Here is a 23,478-nt window from a genome sequence, read left to right on the forward strand (position 1 = left end):
TGCACTCAAATATGCTCTTGACTGCCTTCCTATTAGCTTTGACCCAACAATATCACAATTAGCAAGAATTCATTCGAACATTAATAGAAATAACGTATAATGCATATTACTTACATAAAACACATTACTTTCCTGAATATCGAAATTTTTCAATGTGATTCTCACGTCATCATGTGTTACTACTAATGCATTGATCTCTCAAGCGACACATCTATTACGTTTCTTTTTATTCTTGCAGACATTTTCTAATGATTGATGCATCTGAATTCCATACACCTTGTTTATTAACCTAAAAAAGTTTCTAAACTTTCATATGGTTCATTACTTGCATTTAGGGATTACCTACGCTTATTTTTAGATTCAAATTAATAAGCTCGTACCTTATCTTGATCAACTGACTTAACTCTTGTATTTCTACTAAAGCAATTCTTACCCTTAGTTAAAAATTTTAGGTAATCTATAGTGAGAGAGAAAGGTAGAGAGAGGCGTTCCCATCGGACCCATCCCCCACACAAAAGGTGGTGGCAAAAAAGTTCTTTTTGTACACACTGCGATGATGGCGATGATGATGCCTGCAATCTCCAACAGCAGCAGAAACACCACCACCACCATCACAAAATTCCTCTCTCTCCTCCTCTCTTCTTCTCCACACTCCTTCTCTCTTTCTCTCTCTCCTCTGTTTTTTACACTCAAGCATAAAAGCATGGTAAATCTCTCTCTGTTATTCCCTCACATCCCATGCAATTATGCTGACAACCCATAAAAGCTAACACCTCTAAGCATCCATGGACAACCAGTGCGGTTGCTGGGCTGTCCTTAAACGCGGCGTTAGCGGTACCTGCAAATCCTCTGCTTCCAAAGACTCTGCCAACACTATCCCTCGTACTAGTCTTGTTTATGATGCAGGTATATATATACATCTTCTTCTTACAAGATAACCAGCTTATGTTTTACTTTTGAAATTTCAATTACCAGATGGGTTTTTCTTAAAATCAATGAATCTTAAAAGATTAATGAAGTTACCCTTTTTTTTTCCTTACAAAAATTTAAATTTTATTGTTGTATGAAGAAATCAAGGTGTGTATGTGATTTGTAGTCCAGATCTCAAACTTGGGTTGTGCTGATTTCTCTCCCAGATCAATATCCTGAGCTCTAGCCACCAAAAATGCAGTCTTTTTCTTTTTCTTTCACTCTAATTCAATGTGACGAGCAAGTCGCTTGTATCTCAGTTGGTTAAAAGCAAATCATCCCTGCATCCGAGGTCTCGAGTTCATATAGCGCTACTTCTTGCCTTGATGCATTAATTATGTTCCTTGGTTGATGATCTTTGTGAATTGGACAAAGACTTTCATGTCACCTTTTTTTTTTTTTTTTGGTCAATATCTTTCCTGTCAATTGATGTCTTATTAATTTCACAAATATCCGCAAAATTTGAGTTTTCGGGCTTTCTGCCCGGGATTGATTTTCACACTCCCATTTTCTTTCCATGCACGAATGAATCAACGGAGAATCAAACGTTTTAGTTTCTGTAGAAAATGTATGTTCATATTCTGTGGCTAATAGTCCTTCTGTCACTACAACTTACAGCTACAGAGACCAGATATCTTAATGCCAGCAATAGAGACCTCTTGCCTCCAAATGAAGCCCAACTATCCTCTGATGCTCCCAATCCACCGCCATCAGATGAGAAGCCGGTTCGCCAGTTGCTCCAGTTTACTTTTCAGGAGCTAAAATCAGCAACCGGGAACTTCAGGCCGGATAGCATTCTTGGGGAAGGCGGATTTGGATACGTGTTCAAAGGGTGGATAGAGGAAAATGGGACAGGGCCAGCGAAACCCGGGTCAGGGATTACAGTGGCAGTTAAAAGCTTAAAGCCAGATGGTCTCCAAGGCCATAGAGAATGGGTGGTTAGTAAAACTATATCTGCCTTGGGTTAGTAAATTATTGTTGATAAAAAAGGATTGTTCTTGGAGCACTTAAATGTTGGAAATTGACAAGTGAATTATTTTTTCGATGCAGGCTGAGGTTGACTTTCTCGGGCAGCTCCACCACTCTAATCTTGTAAAGCTTATCGGATACTGCATCGAAGATGATCAGAGGTTACTTGTTTACGAATTTATGACCCGCGGGAGTCTTGAAAATCATCTTTTCAGGAGTGAGTGAATGTGAATGTTTTGTTGCCTGTTCATCCTTGTCATCTTTGTTAAATCTCTTCAAATGGGATGCATTTTGGATGGTTAAATTCATATCTTTAATCCGACCTTTCTCCATAATGATCTGCAAATACTATTGTATGATATGGTTGCTGATGGTTCAAAATTTTTTGAAGGGACTATACCTCTACCGTGGTTGAATAGGATTAAGATTGCACTTGGTGCAGCAAAAGGGTTGGCATTTCTCCACAACGGTCCAGAACCCGTCATTTATAGAGATTTTAAGACATCAAACATTTTGCTCGATTCGGTATGTTATGTACCTCATATTTTGCTGGTTAAAAATGCTGATTCTTTTGCTTAAAGGATTCAACAAGTTGGGTTTTCTTTATAGGAATACAATGCAAAGCTTTCAGATTTTGGTTTGGCGAAAGCTGGGCCTCAGGGAGACAAGACACATGTTTCTACTAGGGTTGTTGGAACATATGGCTATGCTGCTCCAGAGTATGTGATGACAGGTAAGAAAGTCATAACAGATGGTTCAAATTTTTTCGAGATATTCGGAATTTTAGATACAGTACCTTATGTAATGATTAGAAGTTTAAGAAGACCGATAGCTGAAGATCATGTATGTTGTATATGTTTTACATTCAAAGAAAAGAGAGTCGAACCTTAAGAGCAGAGCACTCAGAAAATTATGAATGTCCAAATGAGTTTAGCTATGTGAACTTCTTTTCTTATTGAATCCTATTGATCCAGAAATAATTAACTCAAATCTCTATATTGAGTTTCTTGTTTCATAAGAAATCGGAGGTCTAACTAGTACAATTTGTGTTCCCTTCGTTTTCGCAGGACACTTGACATCTAAAAGTGATGTGTACAGCTTTGGTGTAGTTTTACTTGAGATTTTAACAGGAAGAAGATCCATGGATAAGAAACGCCCTAGTGGAGAACAAAACCTTGTGGCATGGGCTCGGCCACATTTAGCTGACAAGCGAAAGCTTTCCCTTCTAGTGGATCCACGCTTGGAATTGAACTACTCCATTAAAGGGGTCCAGAAGGTCTCACAATTGGCTTACAGCTGCCTCAGTAGGGACCCAAAATCCCGCCCTACAATGGATGAAGTCGTGAGGGTTCTTATTCCGTTGCAGGATCTCAATGACCTCGCCATCTTAACTCATCATTCTCGTTTATCTCAACAAGGAAGGCGAAAGAAGAAACCTGACGGAACTCACCAGCTCACCTACAGCCAGTCTAAGAGCGTCAGAGATTCTCCTTTAAATACTGGCAAGCAGCAACGCAGATGATTGTTGTGCGCGGTCAACCCCTTTCCTCTACTGCAGACTCGACACACAATTGAATGAAACAAAGGTCGCCTTTGTTAAAACGGTTGTGTATGAAACCTTCGAGCCAAAGAAGTGGAAGAGGCCAGGAAAGATGCATGAGATCATTTTCTTTCAAGTACCCTTGCATTCGAGAGCGCACATTTGATATTTTGGAATCATTGTTCGTCACGCCTATGTTTCATTTGAGACACACATATATATATATATATATATATATATATCTTGTAATTAGATAAACCTCTCCTTTCTGAGATTATTATTTGCAGCTAATTAATGTCAGTCACTTTGATGAAATTTTTATTATCTAAAACTGCACTTTCGTTCTAGTGGTATTTTTCTTCACTTGTAAGTGAGAGGTTTTAGGTTCATTTCTCGCCGAAGGCGAATTTGAACCACATCATTGCTAGCATATTGTGAGGCTAAGCTCACGCCTCTCCTTCAGTGTAAATAAGATGTCTCTGTCAAAAAAATTAAAAAACTGCACTTTCGTTTCCATCTGTTTTTCTTTCCAGTCCTGCAGATTCTTTTGCTTAAAGCTTCGTTCGATTTAGGAACTCCGTTGAGTTTATCCTGTGCAGATCAGGCCAAAACACGCTTCTAGTCCCCGTAGTTTTCGTGTGAAACGAATAAACCATCGGTTAAAATTTTAGGTCATGCCTACCTAAAGAATAAGCTAGCTAGCAAGCAGCATCAGCATGTTTCCTGCAAAGTTCAGCACCTGATCACATACTTTCGACGAGTCCACAAATTAAGATGCAAAGCGGCATGTCTTTATTCTGCGCATAACTTTCTATGACATAAGCATTTCGCAAGTTGGCCGGTTCTTAAATCTCACCTGGTATATGTTCTTTAATTCTCTCTTTAAGTCAAATACCAGAAATGAACAAGGATGACGACCACACTCATAGCTTGTCAACAATTACCGAAAGTTTAGAATTTTTCTAGTGCGGTGGTCACACTGTCACACAATGTTACAAGTACATGTGTTGTAAACCATATATATGAACGGTCAACGTAAATGAAATGTGTGATGAACGTAAAATTAATATTAATACATAGATTCATATGTTACATGAATAGATTTGTAATATTTAATGTTTTAAAAGGCAAAAGCGTAGATAAAACGCTTCATGAATAGTCCCGCATAGTGAAAACTTAAGGCATGAGACGGCTTTACGGGACCTAAATTTATATATATAAATATTATATATAATTATATATGTATATATAATATTTAGTAGGATACATAGAATCTTAAAAGAGAAAAACAAGGATAATAAAACGTTTTACAAGGAAAAAAAATATAACGTTACAAAAGAAATAATAAAACAAAAAGATGTTTATCTTTTTTACTTGCTGGCCAATCACCCTTTTTTAAGGAAAGAATAATATAAGGATACACGATACTTTTATTGAAATGTATTATTTTCAGTCTTTTGAGATCTATAAACTAAATTTTGTAATCTAAGTGATGTGGTGGTTGATGATTGGATTATTACTAAGTATTGATTAACGTGCTTATTTATTGGTGACATCATTTAATTTGCAAATTTAGTTTGAAAATTTAATCTCCCTAGCATTATCCATAAAATAATATTAAAAGCTAAAACTAAAAAGTTTAATATCAGGGGGAATATACTAAGGTAATAACTGTCAGCAAAAGTGGGTCAGTCGAAACGACCATCTTCATCTTTTTTGAAGGACAACCGGTTCAGCAACTAAAAAACTTCTAGATTTCAATTAATTTTTTTCTGCAGATTTCGACAACTTTTAAACAAAAAGATGCCCAATCGAACGCCTCAATCGCCTAGGCATGTCTTGACCACATCTAGTCAAATTTAAGTTTACTCTCATTGGACATAGGTGTTTTCATAATCGCTCCGTCTCTGAAACTGCCTAAACACATCTTAAGGTACGGTTTTTGAAACACTGATAATATCACATGGCATGACAATAACACTAAAAAAACTCTTGAAAATTTGAGCTTTTTTATTTTTTCTTTCATTAAAATTTATTGAAACTTGTTGTAAGCATACAGAGCAAGACAGATATAATCCTGAAGATCTTGATTTACTACCCTTTCTATGTACATCAAAACCTGGTCTTCATCTGCATCCTGCTATCCTCTTAAATCTTAACCATGCTGCACCTTCCTGTAAGTGTATATGCTCTCCGCAGAATCGGATCCCAAATTGAAGCTGATCATCTGAAGATCCACGTACTGACCTCGTTTTCAGTTTTCGTAAGTAATCGATCCATGAAATATTCACAATTTTACAATTTTCTGCTGCGTGTTAGTTTCATTGCATTGTACACTGATTTTAACTGACAAATTCTCTGTGTTTCTTGCTACAACTATAAACAACGTACATATGCCTAATCAAATTAATCAACATATGAAAGAATCAGATTTCTCAAGTGGAAGAATTCATCCACAAACCCTAATATTTCATGCATGCAAATTATTCATGTGTAATTGTCATTCATCAATCATCATCATCACAACTTCACTAGCTGTTCATAAGCAGGGATGTCACATATCCTTTTCCTCCACAACCCTAACCGTCGCTTTTCCCGCTCATACTTAATTGAAGCACGTTGAACAAAAAATATCTGCACATTTTACAGTAAAATTACAATATATACTTAAATCTTCGTAATCAAATTAATCAAAAATCAAATCTCAATTGTTGAATTGATCAAAATCAAATACTGAAAAACATATCAATTAAATATCAATGACTTAGCAATCAAATATTCATGGCATAACAATCGGATGTTGATGATAAATCGAAACTGATCACTTCGACAATTAAGATTTGAAAATTTAATCATTTTGACTAATTTCTCAAAGGGAGACTTTAGATGCGGTTCCTAACTATAAATATTCTTTGACTGAAACCCTGTTGGTTTTCAATTTTTTATTGAAGTCTCTGAAATTAATGTGATAATTTATTTCTATGTATGTTACTATATTTTTTAAATTAAAATTGCAATTTATAGTTGTTTATATTAATGAGATTTTGAATAAAACCCCATAATTTGTGGGATTAAAAATTTTAGAATATAAATTATACTATTTGTGTGTGTGTGTGTAAACATGGGTACATTCATCAAAATTAACCAAAAAATTATTGTACCAAAACATGGGTACATTCTTCAAAACCACTAAAAAAAAAAAGAAAAAAAAAAAAAGAAGAAGAAGGAGATGTTAGGCTTAATAACATTAGTAAATTTCTTCGATTAAACTTGACATGGATACATTCTCAAATCAAAGAAAAAAAAATGTACCCATATAAGTTTAAAAATGGATTAGAAAAAAATTGAATAGATTTTATATAAAAAAACAACGATACATTTTACATATAACAAATTGATATATTTAAGAATGATACATTTTAAGATTAAAATTTTGAAAAAATTACAGGAATGGGTGCATATAAGATTAAAAAATTGAAAATATTTTTTAAAAAAGCTAATGGGTACAAACTTTTTCTAATTATTTATTTATTTTGGAAATGTTTTGAATTGAAAATTAATTAGGAGTTTAATAAAGGTGTGAGTGCCTATTAAAATTCTAAATCATTTATTAATTTTTATTTAAAAGAAATATGTAATTGACATGTAAATTCATTATTACATTAATGCTAGAAACTTGGATCAAAATCTGAAAACTAATAAGGTTTCAATCAATAAACATTAGTAACTAGGAACCGGATACTAATTTTTCATTTCTCAAAATTCAGCGTAAAAGTTTAAAGGTGTCCATATCAATAATATATAGCTAGGCAACCTTATCGCCATCTTTGACTCCAAAAAGTCGGATTAATGCTTTGTAATCGAGTAGCTTCTGACCTTTATAGCATAAGCAAAAATTACCCCACACATGTGACCTGTTCAGAAATTTTAATAGTTATTTGAATCACATTTTTTCTGGTCCAAATATTTAAGAAATGGTACAAAATATATACCTTCTAACTACTTTCGAAACAAACCAAATCCATGCAAAGCTTGTATTTATACGTACCATGAAATCATTTCATCTATCGGCGACTGACTGAAAACATCCTTCACTGCCTCTTTCAGTTCGGCCACCGTGGCTGTCATCGAAACTTGAATCTCTGCCTCCATTAAGAAGAAGAAAATTAATTAATCACAACAAAACACGATTAATTATATGTACGTACGTAAAACAAGCATGAGCAGTGATATATGTATTAAATTTACATACCAAAGCTAGAGCCATCCAATTTGATGACGAAGAGCTTAAGCGGCTCCTGGGGCAGCTTTCGGTAAGCATGGTTCTTCCGACCGCTACCGCTGAGAAGTCTCCGTGGAGATAGTGATGCCGGAAACAGGCTGCATGCGGTGGCATTCGTCGCCAACTCTTTTTCACAAATACCCACGTCCATTTTCATGCGCATGCACACAAACCAAACTCAAGAAACTAAATCCTCAGCCTCAACGAGAGGTACCCTAAATTTTAATTACAAAATAAAGTTTGTTGGGAGTGTTTGATGGAGTTAGCTAATAGAAATATATCAGAAACCGAAAGTGTTTTCAACGAGTCAAATTAACTGCTCTGACTGGAAACACAAGATTTTAGGTGCCTGAATATTTCATAACCATGAATAAAGTACGCAAATTAATAGGTGGTACATCCATCAATTTCGAAACCCTACATGCTCGGCTATATTTCTGGGCCGTAAGTAATAATCTAAACCAAAAACAGCAAAAAGGAAAACAAAGGAAATATGGGTGGTGGTGGCTGCAAATGTGGCTCTAAATAAAATGGTTGGTCAAATAACAAAAATACAGAAAGAAAATTGTTAGATTAATGTCAACGCGTATAAAGAGAAACAGAAACGTCAAAAAACAGGAGAAAAACTCAACTCAATAAATCAAAAATCAACAGTTTCTTCATTTCTTTTACATGTTTTTTTTTTATTTTTTTTATTTTTTTAAGATGCTAAGATTACGTTTCATTCTTAATTTGAATGGCTGCCACAAACAAATTAATTAGCCTCATTCCTTAATTATCTCGACATTGAAGGCAAAGTTTCCACTTACATATAGGACTTAACTTGCTTTATCTCATACGGACCTAACGTAGCCATAAGAAGGGGAAAAAATGGGTAACTTATTTGAGGTCACAAAATATTTTTAACATTAGGATTTAATCAATCGGTGTTTTGTGCTTTTAAGGAGAAGTCAATAAAGAGAAATTTTAACAAGTGATATGTTGGCCTTAGTTTGGGAGGAAAATTGGTTATATTGACTTACAATGCTCAAGAAATATACATAGGATTTGAAAAACAAAAGTTCTTCATGTTGTTTTTACATTTAATTTTGATGATTCCATAGCTCTCCCGTGTCTTAAAAAAAATGGAATTGTTCTACATATGATATTATTAGTTACAATGGGAAGTTTTCGAAGAAAGTTAAGGTTCCACTGTAAAACTAATTAGTAATATGGGGAATAGCCAATTACTTATAAGCTCATGCAATGTCCCTCCTCCCATCTATGTGGGATTCATTCTCAAGCCCCTTACGTGTGGCGAATTTGTAAGCCTAACACATGAACAACACAAATGCAGTGACGTGGAACACTGTGATCGTTGAGCTTCACATATGGGACCACCTGCTTTGATACCATAAAGAAGATGACGTTCTACCATAAAACCAATTGGTAATATGGGGAGTAGCTCAACTTTCTTATAAACTCATGCAAGATTCCTCCACCCATCAATGTGGGATTTGTTCTTAACAGTATACACTTGATGAACTCTAAAAAAATTGACTTCTATTCTACATATGACTAGTTAATTTTTGTTCAAAGAATGCAAGTTACGAACATGTACATAAAAGGAGTATGATAGTATAAACTGTCACCAAGTATACATGAAAAAGGAATACGTACTACAGTTGACGTTTAAAGTACAGTACTATGTCGATCGATCAAAAGTAAAACCAGATATTCGAACCATAAACCAACAATCACAAGAGAGAGGGAGGAAGAGTGCATATCTGTGACCGATCTCTCTAGATCGAGAAGGAGATCACCGGTCGATTAGCTCTCCTGCTTATCCCAAGTTTGAATTTCCACTCTTCTTCTGTTGATAAAGAAAGACAAAACTAACTAACAGAAGTATACATTCGGTAGAAATTAACAGTAAATCATGCGATATCATGCAACAAGTCACATAAATTAGTCCAGGCAGCTAGCTCAAAGACCCTAAATTAGTTAATAAAAACATGATGAGGTTAGAGAGGACAAGCAGTTATGAATAAGCAACAAATAATTAAGAAAGTGATATTGGCGCGGCTCAATCTGAGATCAATTTACGCGGGCAGGGATGTGTAAATCTGTCTTCGGATTGAACCTCACCAACATCGCTTAGCTCTCTGCTACTTCTCAAACATGCATATAATTAATATCCATACCATTAGAAAGAAGATAGAGCTAGCTAGCATAAAAGCAGATGTCCTTTCACCGTGAAACCCGAAAGCACGTTTAGATGTTGAAAAAATGTGGGCAAAACTAAAGAGTTTGTAGCGGTCTTTTGGCCTTTTTAGCAGGGCTAGCTGCTACCACTTACCTAAAAAAGGGGCAAAAGTACTTGAATAAAGAACACCAAATATGGTCCCATGTCGGATCCATCGAACCAAATTCATTTTTGTTTTACAAAGCGATATTTTAATTCACTCTAAACTATAGAAAGAGATTCAATCTTAAATGTGAAGGAGGTAACACACATTTATTCTAACCAACTTGACTACACTAAAGTTTACAATCAAATTAAAGAAAAATGATTAGAGAATATTTTTTAGGTTATTTCCTGTGGAGAAAAATTAAACTAATTAAGGTGGCTGCTCGTTTGGTGGGGTGGAAGGTCAAGGTATATAGTGGATTGTAGGGTGTCGAATTGGGGCCAGAATTGTGGAAGTGGATTTGTGGGATTTCAAAATATTAAGGACTTGCATCCATTTAGCACCATCGAGACAAATGCATAGGGCAATAGCATTTTATACTCCACTACAGGAAATAATGAATATATAAAAAAATCGATAGTTATTGAAGTGGGATTTTAAAATATGCATGATACAAACATAACATGCAGCAATAAGAAACATATACATCAAAACAAAAATGAGATTACAATTATATAGCACAGATGAGATATCTTCTAGAAAGAGCCGTACATGATATCTTAGCTATATATATCTATATATATATATGTGGATATATACACGCACTATAGGGTTATGGATTTAGGTTAAACAGTCGTCAATACAACCAAATGCAGAGTTTTTGAGCTAGTTCACCGAAGAGATTAACATGTGTGTGCCATACATACAACAAAAGAAACAGCTATCTGGATGTGTTTGTGTGTGTGTGAGAGAGAGAGAGAGAGAGGTGAGAGGGAAGGGATGGGAGAGGGATGAGAATGTATACTGGTAGGTTTACCTCGGGATGAGAGGATGGGAAGGGGGAGAAGAAGAAGGAGGTGAGTGGAATGATGTGAATGGGGAGCAACGCTTACTTTAGGGTTTGTCATGCTTAGTTTGTACTCAAATAAAATCAAACAACTTCCCCTGCGCATGCACCTGAAATATTCTCCTACCAAAAAACCCAAACAGCTCCTTTTGATTATACCTCTCTTTCTACAATATTTTATCCAAATTCTAGACCCCCACCCTTTTCAATTTAATTAGTATGTCATGCTTTTCTTCGATGATTAATTAATTAACCTAAGAATAAGATGCTTGGCTTATATGTAATACACACACACACACACATACATATATAATACATACATATATATATATATAACCTTTTTTTTCTTTAGTTTCGAAACAAACCGACTGTAAAATGGGTCCTTGAATATATATCAACCACAAATTTTCTAATTATCATTCTTGGTTATACGCACCCGATCAAACAAAATTGGCATGCATTAAGGCTATAATTTGTTTAGAGACAAGGGACTTTTAAAGCTTCAAAGAACTTTATTTAATTATTGAATTTGCACCGCAAAGGATATTAATAATGAATTGCTTAAGTACTGCAAAGTTAATGTTCAAACAGTACTACAAATGTTACTATAAGTACACTAAGCAAAAAAATTTAAGACGTGTCATTCTAAAATTTTCACAAATGTATTGCATTTAATCATTTTAAAATTATAAAATTTCTCGTCCAAACATAACATAACATATAATTTGAAACTTTGTATATTAACGCGTGACAAAAAAGAGAGATGAAAGTATGGCTCTCGTAGGGTAGAAACAAAATGTTGAGTAGGGTTTTTAAGTGGGTTAGAAAAACACTAGCTAAGCTAGCACTATAGACCTCCCTCTCCTATTATTATGCAAACTGCAAGTTAAACCTAAGCGGCACTTGGTAGTGCCCAAATAAGTATAAAGAATGTACAGGTATATAGAAACTAAAAGATGAGTCAAAAGAGCAGATGCATGCAGTGCCATGTGTGTGCAGTAGTACTCTTGTGAGAGAGAGAGAGGGAGAGAGAGAGAGAGAGAGAGAGAGAGAGATGGAATCTTGGGAACACGAGTGCAGAATGTCAGCGAAGTGATTTGTCTAAAAAGAATAAAGAATTCGGAATGGAAGGAGGAGTAGTACGTACAAAGTTGCTATCTTTCACACACACGTACACAAACACAAAGACAGACGCACAGTTTTAGTAAATTAGTTTTAATTAATTAATTGATTAGCATGCAAATTCAACTGCAACAGTGCACTTACACACACTCAGAGTGATGAGTGATGAATTTAATTCAGCAAATAGGAGGAATAGGCAGCGACCCAGAGCGGGGACACCGGCGCCAAAGAAGCCCTGCCTTGGGCCTCCACTGCCCGACACTTTCCTTGGTTTTGTCTTCCCTTTTCCCTTCACCATCCACATTTCCCTTTATTTTAAGGGCCACCTGCCTTCCCCCTCCCTCTTCTTCTCTTTGAAGCTTTTGGGAAGAGCAAAAGAACACCACCCCCCCCCCCCCCCCCCCCCGGTCTCCCTCCCCCTCCCCACTCTCTTACTAGAAAGTCTTTCTCTCTCACACCCCCCCCCCCCCTTCTCATCTTACTACTTACACCAGATCCTAGGTCTTTCTCTTTGTTAGACGACTAAGACTGAGAGGAGGTCAAAAGCAATGGGATTTTACGCCTGCAGCTATGTCTCCACTTTGGCTTTTCCTAGTCTTAGCTAATTAATTGGGTATAAACACGTACTAAGTACGAACAGTTGGAGATGGTCATGAGATAGTCTATTAGACCATTCAAATGGTGTAAGATATCCATGAAATGGTGCCAAACACAAGGGGATGTCACCAAATACAAGAGAGTACTCAAAGTAGGGTGTTTTGTGTGTGGTTGGAAGGTCACGTAGTTTGGTTGTCCACACTTAAGAATTCTTTAATCAATATATGTCACTCAATAACTCATCATGATGTATGCCAAAAAAAAAGAAAAAACACTCATCATGATGATGGTATTTCTAAGTATTTGTATTGAGTACGTGTTTCAACTGTATCCAAAGTATGTACTTATGAAATTTTAGTATGATCATGTGATGCATAATTGAACAGTATTAACGAACAATGAACAATGTACAAGAAGTCAGCTGAATATTTCTGGTCTAAAAATGGATCCCTTTGTTGTTGAGAGTCTTTGATTAAAGAGGTAGACAAAGAGACACCCATGGTCGACTCATAAGTGAGATTTCTTTCAGGCTAAGCAGAGGGGACCGGTACCATGTTGGCCTTTTTATATTCATCACGAAAGCAAACATACTTTCTTCAAACAGTAGGTTTTTCTTCTTTCTTTTCCTTCAAACACAGAATATTTGGACCTACTTTTCTTCTCTTTTTTTATTTTGTTTTATTTTATAATTTCTTGCCTCCCACACGCCACTACAACTTTCTTTTCTTTTTGCTTTAATCTAGTTGTTTCAGCAGCAGTTATTTGCCTTATGGTCGATCAATCGACGCGCCACATAAGCAACATGGATTTTGAGACCTCTGGCGTTTTGAAGGGAGAGCTCGGATCCGAAGTTGGTGAGGAGAAGGTGCAAGATCTGTCTCATAGTCATAGGTCAGTTTGCATGAAACGAGGGATATTGATCATGTGGTGTGTTTCAATTGTGCTTGACATTTGGGGCAAACTCGCTTGTCACCTTGTGCAACCAAGACTTCTTCTCTCCACGACTTATATGAAATAGATTCACTACTACCGTAATATATTTCGTTTCAATAGAATTATGTCACATAACTTGTGACATTATATTATTGATCAAAATGCCATGTGGAAACAAATTTTTTCCATATAAGTTGTTCTCCCTTGACACAAGCACACAATAGAAAATTTTGGATAAGTTGCTCTCCCTTACTAGGTATGAAAGTTGCCCTAGTCAGGCAACCTAGGATTGAATATTAGAGTGCGAAACAAATAAGACTATAAAATAATAAGAATATTATTAAACAAACTGAGAATGCAGAAACGGCTACAAAACCCTAAGAAGCTATATTGTGACTAACTTATCATCTCTGAATAACAAAGCTCTCTATTTATAATAAACTAACCCTAGTTCCTAATAAACAAGGAAACGAAAACCTAATTCAAATGGGCTAAGCCCAAATCCAAACACTAAATAAATAACTATTTTCCAACACCTCCCGTCAAACTCATGGCGGCACACGACAAGAGTTTGCCAACAAGATGTGAATGCAAACTCTGTTAAACGGACACGACAAGGCAAGCTTCGTTAGGCGGAAATGACAAGGTAAGTGATTCAAGCGAGCAAACGAACAATCCAAGCAAACAAGCAAGCAAAGCTTACGAGTAGTCAAGCAATTCCATCATTCAACCATTTGGCAAGCAACCAGATTCCGGCAGACGATCCAATTAATAACCAAGTACACAGCATCATTCGAGTGGTCACCAACTCAAGCACTCAAGCAATCGTTGAAGTGGGCAACAAGTACTTCCTAATACAGGCTCAACAACAACAACTATTCTTATCACCCACGTGGAACTCAAAACCAACAAGTGGCCTAATAGTTTGCAATCCAACAACATCAACTTATGATTCCCATTTTTTCTTCCTGATTTCTTTTTCCTTCTTTTTTCTTCAAACAACATTAATATTAGTGGCAGCATGGAATCTGGGTTCGCAGCAGCAAACAACATTGATAGTGGCAGCATGCAATCTCGGTTCGTAGCAGCAACTCGATGAGGGTTCGAGGACAGTCGTGGGTCGAAGGCGGTCAGTAGCAGTGGTGCAGGCAGGTCAGAAACAGCGGCAGTGATCCAAGGCGGAGACGAACTCAATCCGAGTTTGTGGTTCTCGGGTCTGGGCTTCGTCAAACAAGTGATGGGTTCGTGGATGTCGAGTAGCAGCGATGGTGGATGTAGAAGACAATGAATGCAGGTGGTTCAAGCAAGCGAGGTTCGAGACAGGATGATGCAGGTGGGATGATTCGGTCAGGCAAACGAGGCAGCGGGCGTGTGGGTCAGATACGGTGCAGGGGCGGACGCTGATGCATAAGTTCAGGGCAGCAGCAGTTCGAAACCATGGGATCATACAGCAGTAAACAACGGATTAAGGCTCCGAAGGCTTGGTGCAACAACGAGTTCAATTTTTGTGTGTTTTTTTTTTTTTCAACGACAAAACCCTAATCTAGGTACAAAGACAAAATAAACTACAACCGAACTGATATCTGGCGACTGAAAAACAAGTTTATACCACCAAGAACATATCAACCGCAAAAGATCAAATCTGCTTTGATACCAAATTGAATATCAAAGTGCGAAACAAACAAGACTACAAAATAATAAGAATTTTATTAAACAAACTGAGAATGCCGAAACAGCTACAAAACCCTAAGAGACTACATTGTGACTAACTTATCATCTCTGAATAACACAAAGCTCTCTATTTATAATAAACTAACCCTCGTTCCTAATAAGCAAGGAAACGAAAACTTAATTCAAATGGGCTAAGCCCAAATCCAAACACTAAATAAATAACTATTTTCCAACACAGCATATATTTCTCAAAGCGATGGTAGTAGGCTCTGCAAAATTTCAGAACCCCCTCACAATTTTTAAGAACAAGAGCTTTGTCACCGTTTCAAATTAAAAACTAAAAGTTCTCCCAGGCAGTAACAAAAGTTGTGTCTTAAATTATATATCACTACGTCAAATCTACTTAATTAGCAAATTGCTACTTGCAAACTAGGTACCGAATGCATTGGCCTACTTCTGTCCAAATGAAAATTAAGACTAAACTTTGGCACCTTGCGCGAAATCGGAACACGTACAAACATGAGCTACATGTTTAATAAACTTTAATCTTTTGAGCCTAAGTTAAAAAGATTATTTATTTCCCATCAAGATGTAGGCAGCCATTCCCAATCATCGGAGCACTACTTCGCCTCCTCTATGAAGGAAGACTTTATGCAGCCACTTGCCTTTCATTTCCCTCGGAGTTTACAGTACCCCAAACGTTTAACTTGAAGTAAGGTAGGGCAGTAGTTCACATGAAAAGGAAGCAAAATATTGACCGTCATTACTGAGTCTAATGATTAATGAGCATTACTGGAATAACAGGAAGATGGGAGTATATGCTTACCAAATCAAACGGAAGCCCGCCAAAGAGTAACCAGCCAAGTCCGACAGTAAAAAGATCCTAAAATAGCACGGACAGGGATCAGCTGTGACTGTTGAAGACAACAGCATGCAGAAAAGAATACCAATGCAGGGTGTTGTTGTACCGGCATGTATCATTTGGGTCATCGGCTCTAATGCGTTTTTTCTAATCAAGATCAAGTACAATTGGAGTCCTACTTGCACGTATATGATGCGGAGTAACAAGGACTACTTATATTGCAATTGGCAACTAAAAGTATGGCTTCAACAACTTGTCAGAACGAAGAAGGAAATATGCCACAGAATCCTATCAGTAGAAACTCTGATTTGAGCAGTGGATTTTTACAAAGTGACAACCATACGGAAGCCACTTGGCTTGACAGTCTAAAATCAGCAGCACCCGAAATGTTTGTATGGTCCGGAATGATTATTACATACCTTCAAATTTCCACAAATTGTCTGCGTGAGAGCTGAATTCAGTGTGGTATTCCAAAAAACGCAGTAATTTATTGAAAAGGCCATTACACAGGAAAGAAGCATCACAGCCTGCAAAGTATTCGAATTAAGCCAGTTCAACTCACACATGTCAAAAAAAATCTTTGATGGCAAAGGCATAGATATGCAGTCGAGCCAGTTATGAAACATGAAGGGGAAAGAGAGAGAGTGAGAGAGTATAGGTGAAGTGTGTTGGGGTTGAAAAATGCTTCACTATTCTAGAGATGTTTATCTCACAAAGAAAAATGTAACGCAGCGGAATTGATAGGCAAGAGAAAGAAAGAATTCTCAAAGTATTACACAAGGTTTTTATTCACTCACAAACTTAGTACAAAAGGAAACACTCAAACACTCTTAGAAGCTTTGTTGCTTCTTCTTACTTCTTACTTGACACTCTCACTTCTTACTACTTGCTCTCTTGGTTGTTACAAATGGTGTGGATGCCTTCTCCTTTTATAGGCATGGATGGAACCTTGGAGAAGTATGAAAACATCATGCTAGAGATATCTAGATAATTCCACTACCTTCCTAAGCTAGAATTATCTACACTAATCTTGTATGTTGGTGGAATCCTCACCATTCTTCTAGACTCTTCCACCAACTTGAACTTTGCTAGAATTCTCTAGCATGTGCATGGATCTTTCTTTGTGTATGGGCCGGATCAATTATCTTTGGGCCAAGACAAGATTACAATTCAACATCCCCCCTTAATCTTGTCTTGTGACGCCAATTGAGTTTCTTAGTCTGACAAAGTCTTCTTGTTTGAGTGGCTTGGTGAATATGTCGGCAACTTGGTCTTGAGACTTCACGTATTCCACTTGCACATCCTTTCTTGCAATGCACTCTCTTAAGAAATGATAACGGGTATCTATGTGTTTGCTCCTGTCATGGAATACTGGATTCTTTGCTAGAGCTATTGCAGACTTGTTGTCGACGTAGATCTTTGTTGGCTCTTCTTGTCGCATTCTCAATTCTTTCAGCAAGTTTCTCAGCCAGATTGCATGGCAGACACATGAAGTAGCAGCTACATATTCAGCTTCGCAGGTAGAGAGAGTGACAATCGGTTGCTTTTTCGACATCCATGTGAATGCAGTGTCTCCCATGAAGAACACAAATCCAGTAGTGCTTTTTCTATCGTCGGAATCTCCTGCCCAATCACTGTCGCTATATCCAACAAGTTTGTAGTTATCAGAACTTGAATAAAACAAGCCAAAGTTAACAGTACCTTTGAGGTATCGAAGAATTCTTTTGGCCGTTTTCAAATGTGTTGTTGTGGGATTCTCCATGTGGCGACTGATTAATCCGACAGCATAGAGAATATCTGGTCTTGTGCAAGTCAAGTAGCGCAAGCTTCCAACTAGACTCTTGAAAAATGTTGGATCTACGCTTTCTCCTTTGTCATACTTGGTTAGTTTGACTCCGCACTCCATTGGCGTGCTCACGGGCTTGCAGTCGTCCATTTTGAACTTTTTCAGTATCTCCTTTGTGTAGCTTTCTTGGGAGATGAAAATTCCTTCTTCGTTCTGCTTGACTTCAATGCCTAGGTAATATGCCATCAACCCGATGTCGGTCATCTCAAATTCTTGGGTCATCACTCTCTTGAACTCTTCAAACATGCTTGGATTACTCCCGGTGAAGATTAAATCATCCACATATAAGCACACAATCAAAATATCTCCATCTTTGACTTTGACGTAGAGAGCATGTTCATGAGGGCACTTGATGAAGTTGTTTTCCTGAAAGTACTTGTCGATGCGACTATTCCATGCTCGTGGTGCTTGTTTTAACCCATAGAGGGCTTTCTTCAGCTTCAGAACTTTGTCTTCATGCCCTTTGATCTCATAGCCTGACGGTTGCTGAATGTAGACTTCTTCTTCAAGGACTCCATTTAGGAAGGCGGACTTCACATCCATTTGTTGAATCTTCCAACTGTTTTGGGCTGCCAAAGAAATTAGTAATCGTATAGTTTCCAACCGAGCAACGGGTGCGAATACCTCATCATAGTCGATTCCGGCTCTTTGACTATAGCCTTTCGCCACTAGTCTTGCCTTGTATCTTTCGACCTCTCCATTGGCATTTTTCTTTGTCTTGTACACCCACTTGACTCCGATGGCTTTGTGTCCTTTCGGAAGAATAGCGAGTTCCCATGTATCATTCTTCTGGATTGCTTCAATTTCTTCATCCATTGCTTTCCTCCACTTAGTATCTTGCACTGCTTCTTGGAAGTCGACTGGTTCACAATCAGCAAAGAGACAGAAAAGTGTAGGATTATCAAGTCTTTCAGCTACCTCATAAAGATCTCGTATACTTCTTGTGCGTGGTACTTCTCTTTCATTTAGACTCCCACTTGACAATGCTGATGCTGATGAATTACCATGATTGGTTGATGTTGGTGAAGCAGGTGGAGTAGTGGATTCTTGTTGAACCTCTCTTGCTTGCTCCATCATCCCTTGTTCATTGTCTTCTTCAAATTGAGGAAAGAAGTGAAGATCACCTGCATGCGGGCCAAAATCCCATTCTCCTTCTTCATCGAACATCACGTCTCGACTGATCATCGTCTTCCCATTGTTTGGATTATACAGCTTATAGCCTTTTGAATTGGTGTCATAGCCGATGAAGATGAACTTCTCACTTTTGTCGTCGAGTTTGGTTCTCCTCTCGTCTGGTACATGTACATGGGCTATGCTTCCAAAAACTCTTAGATGAGAAATACCTGGTTTTCTTCCACTCCATGCTTCTTGCGGAGTTTTTCCCCACACACTTCTTGTTGGAGACCGATTGGATAGGTAGACAGCACATGCTACAGCTTCTGCCCATAATTCCTTAGGCAATTTCTTGCTTTTGAGCATGCTTCGAGCCATGTCGAGGATGGTTCGATTTTTTCTTTCCGCCACTCCATTTTGTTGAGGGGATCTTGGAACTGTCAAAGGTCGACAAATTCCATTTGCTTCACAAAACTCTTGAAATTCCTTCGAAGTGAACTCTCCTCCTCGATCAGATCTCATGGCTTTGATCTTGCAACCACTCTCCTTTTCTACAGCGGCTTTGAACTTCTTGAATACTCCAAAGACTTCTGATTTCTGCTTCAAGAAATACACCCAGGTTTTTCTTGAAAAATCATCAATGAAGAGAAGGAAATAATTATTTTTACCCAAAGAGCTTGGTTTTATTGGACCGCACACATCGGTGTGAATGAGCTCGAGTGGCTTCTGGGCTCTTGTGGTCGACTCCTTTGGAAAGCTTTTCCTGAACTGTTTCCCAAGTAAACATCCTTCACAAACTTGATCAGGGTGGCTGATGCACGGTAAGCCTCTCACCATCTCCTTCTTGGATAATAACTCCAATCCCCCAAAGTTAAGATGCCCAAAACGAAGATGCCAAAGCCAAGATATGTCTTTGTAACATATCTTAAGACACTTTGCAACATCGTTTTGAATGTTCATGGGAAACATTCTGTTTTTTGACATTTTCGCCTTGGCAATTAATCTTCCTTTGTCATCTCTAAGAAAAAGGATATAATTTTTCGTATGAAAATCATAACCTTTTTCTAAGAGTTGACCCAAACTCAAAATGTTGCTTTTCATATTGGGCACGTAGTAGACATTCGAAATTAATTGGTGACCGCCATTTTCCAAGGGAATAAGGATGTTACCTTTTCCTTTTACGGGTATTTTGGATTCATCTCCAAAAGAAACGTTGCCACTCACTGATTCATTGAGCTCTACGAAGATGTTTCTTCTTCCGCACATGTGGTTGCTGGCGCCGGTGTCAAGGTACCATGTATAGTCTTGGTCTCCATCATTGTTCTTGCATGCTAGTAGCACAACACCATTCTCTTCTTTCTCTTCTTTCACATAATTGACCTTCTCATCAAGTCTGCTGTTTCGAGCTCTACATTCCCAAGCATAATGCCCAAACTTTTGACAATTGTAGCATTGAACTTGAGATTTTTCATACCTTGAGTTTGAGTGTCCTCTTCCGCGACCTTTTGTTGAGCTTTCTCCTCTTTCGTAGTTGCTATGGTTGTTTAAGTTCCAACCACATCCACGCCCATGTCCACGTCCGTGACCTCGACCACGACTTCTTCCGTATCGGCTTCTCTCGTTGTCGAAGCTTTCTTCTTTCTTCTTTGGCTGAACATGCGTCTTAAGGAGCTGCTCATCATTCCCTTGCCTCTTCTTATGTTTCTCTTCATATGCTTGTAGTGAACCCATTAATTGCTCTATACTAATTTCTTCCAAGTTTTTAGTTTCTTCAATCGTCACGACAATGTGCTCGAACTTGGGGTCCAATGAGCGTAGTATCTTCTCCATAATTCTAACATCTTCTAACTTTTCTCCGTTTCTTTTTAATTGATTGGAAACGGCTAAGACTCTTGAGAAATAATCAGAGATTGATTCAGACCCTTTCATTTGTAGAGATTCGAACTCACCTCTTAATACTTGAAGACGAACCTTTTTCACTTGTTCGGCTCCTTTGTAAGAGGTTTGAAGCTTCTCCCATGCTTGCTTGGCAGAGGTTGCACTCGAGACCTTCTCAAAGCCATTGTCATCTAATGCTTGGTAGATGAGGTAGAGAGCCTTCTTGTCTCTCTTTCTTGAATCTTTCAAACTCTCCTTCTGGGATTGAGACAGAGTAGCTTCATCTTCTGGCTCAGTGTAGCCTTTCTCCACGACTTCCCAGACATCATGTGCACCCAAAAGGGCCTTCATTTTGATACTCCAATTATCGAAGTTGTTGCTGTCGAGCACTGGAACTTGGAAGGCTGCCATAGCATTGCTAGCCATAGCTCTGGTACCACTTTGTTGGGGTTGAAAAATGCTTCACTATTCTAGAGATGTTTATCTCACAAAGAAAAATGTAACGCAGCGGAATTGATAGGCAAGAGAAAGAAAGAATTCTCAAAGTATTACACAAGGTTTTTATTCACTCACAAACTTAGTACAAAAGGAAACACTCAAACACTCTTAGAAGCTTTGTTGCTTCTTCTTACTTCTTACTTGACACTCTCACTTCTTACTACTTGCTCTCTTGGTTGTTACAAATGGTGTGGATGCCTTCTCCTTTTATAGGCATGGATGGAACCTTGGAGAAGTATGAAAACATCATGCTAGAGATATCTAGATAATTCCACTACCTTCCTAAGCTAGAATTATCTACACTAATCTTGTATGTTGGTGGAATCCTCACCATTCTTCTAGACTCTTCCACCAACTTGAACTTTGCTAGAATTCTCTAGCATGTGCATGGATCTTTCTTTGTGTATGGGCCGGATCAATTATCTTTGGGCCAAGACAAGATTACAATTCAACAAAGTGTTAAAAATGCACCAATCTTGGCTACTATTAGAATGACAATTTTTCTCATGAAAGGGAAGCACCTGAAACCCAGGGGAGAATAGATGCGGGAAGCTTATCATCCCTTCTAGGTCACCGCTGATTGATGCCCAAAACAGCGAGATTGGTCCACATATTATTCCTATGATACAGAAATCAGATTTCCGTAGAATATCAGTTAAGCCAGAGTACATTTTCATGCAAAATGAACCTGAAGGTCAACATATAAAACTTTGTTTAAGACTTTTTCTAACCATTGCACCACATTAGGCCGAAGGTACTAAGACCAATCTCGCTTATTTGCCTGCAAAATTGAAGCGTATTTCGTATTATTAACGATACCTAGTACTCAAGTCTCACATAAACAAATGAGGCATAAGATAGCAAGAGGACAAAGATACTACCAACATGAGCTATATATAGAAGCAAGATATATTGCTGTACAGATGTTTGCAACAAAGACAACGCCATAGCTATAGCTATAGGCAACTTTCACCACGAGGATTACAGGCATGCATCGTTACAAGGGTGTGCATCTGATTGTGCAACAAAGACAACGCCTATAGCCATAGCTATAGGCGTCAAATGACAAATCCCGAGCTCCAGCAAACAACTGCACCGAGTATAATTATCCCCACACTGATGAAGTCCTTGTATGCATTCCATCAAGAAATGTGTCAGCAACATGAAGACCTAATCACAACCTACACTCATGGGAATGACTGAATTTTAGGTAACAAGCTTTCGTTTTATTTCTTCCAATAAAACCAATGACACAATAGGATATGGATGTTTCTGCCCACAACAGGATATGAATGTTTCTGCCCTGACAAAACATGCTCAACAATCATTGTAAAAGCTACTGCAGTCCGTCGGAGGGGTGGTGTACGTAGGAACATTTATACCACCCACTGATTCCATCGTAACCAACTTTCACCATGAGGATTACAGGCATGCATCGTTACAAGGGATATCAAAATGTCTAGCCAAAGAATGAGCAAGAATCCCCACTGGTCATATACCTACCATGTAAAGCAAATAGGATAGTGCAAGAGGAAGAGTGTGAAGCAACGTCTTAAACGGTACAATGGTTTCTAATAACATGCATTTGGAGCTGCAGAATTTGAATAAAGAAACAAAAAAGAATGAAAAATTAGCAGATCATGTGGTACCTGGAGAAGTGTGATGACATTTGCAGACGGGAATTTGTAAGAAGAAAGAGCGGCTTTGTTGAACACTATCAAGACAACTGCAGAATGAAAAATTATTGACCGATGAATTCAAAGGCAGAAAGCAGAAACTAGACAAATACACAATCGCGCCAGCGCTTTAATCTGCTCATAAATTTATCTTCTTATTCGCATTTGCGTGGTGTTTTAATCAAACAATATATATAACTATTGAACCGGCTCGGCTAGGCTTGCAGGTGGGTCGGCTTGTATGTCGGCTTGGTTTGCATGTCGACGGATTAAGCCGAAAAACCT

The 23,478-nt window shown here is 37.8% G+C and overlaps 2 protein-coding genes and 1 pseudogene across 2 annotated transcripts; 1 reads left to right on the forward strand and 2 right to left on the reverse strand.

Moving 5' to 3' along the window:
• Window positions 1–545: 545 nt before the first annotated feature.
• LOC137738162 (serine/threonine-protein kinase PBL34-like) lies at window positions 546–3,793 on the forward strand. The gene is made up of 6 exons (XM_068477791.1): window positions 546–906; window positions 1,588–1,907; window positions 2,020–2,155; window positions 2,330–2,463; window positions 2,548–2,671; window positions 3,006–3,793. Exons 1-6 carry the CDS (start codon window positions 786–788, stop codon window positions 3,458–3,460), a joined length of 1,290 nt encoding a protein of 429 aa, XP_068333892.1. The 5' UTR covers window positions 546–785; the 3' UTR covers window positions 3,461–3,793.
• Window positions 3,794–7,283: 3,490 nt separating this feature from the next.
• LOC137741794 (U11/U12 small nuclear ribonucleoprotein 25 kDa protein-like) lies at window positions 7,284–7,911 on the reverse strand. The gene is made up of 3 exons (XM_068481538.1): window positions 7,731–7,911; window positions 7,527–7,620; window positions 7,284–7,392 (listed from the first exon to the last, which is right to left on the reverse strand). Exons 1-3 carry the CDS (start codon window positions 7,909–7,911, stop codon window positions 7,284–7,286), a joined length of 384 nt encoding a protein of 127 aa, XP_068337639.1.
• An 8,181-nt stretch (window positions 7,912–16,092) lies between these two features.
• LOC137741884 (UDP-N-acetylglucosamine transporter UGNT1-like) lies at window positions 16,093–23,250 on the reverse strand (annotated as a pseudogene).
• Between the last annotated feature and the right edge of the window lie 228 nt (window positions 23,251–23,478).

Source organism: Pyrus communis, chromosome 1 (assembly GCF_963583255.1).
Source record: "Pyrus communis chromosome 1, drPyrComm1.1, whole genome shotgun sequence".
Taxonomy (NCBI): Eukaryota; Viridiplantae; Streptophyta; class Magnoliopsida; order Rosales; family Rosaceae; genus Pyrus; species Pyrus communis.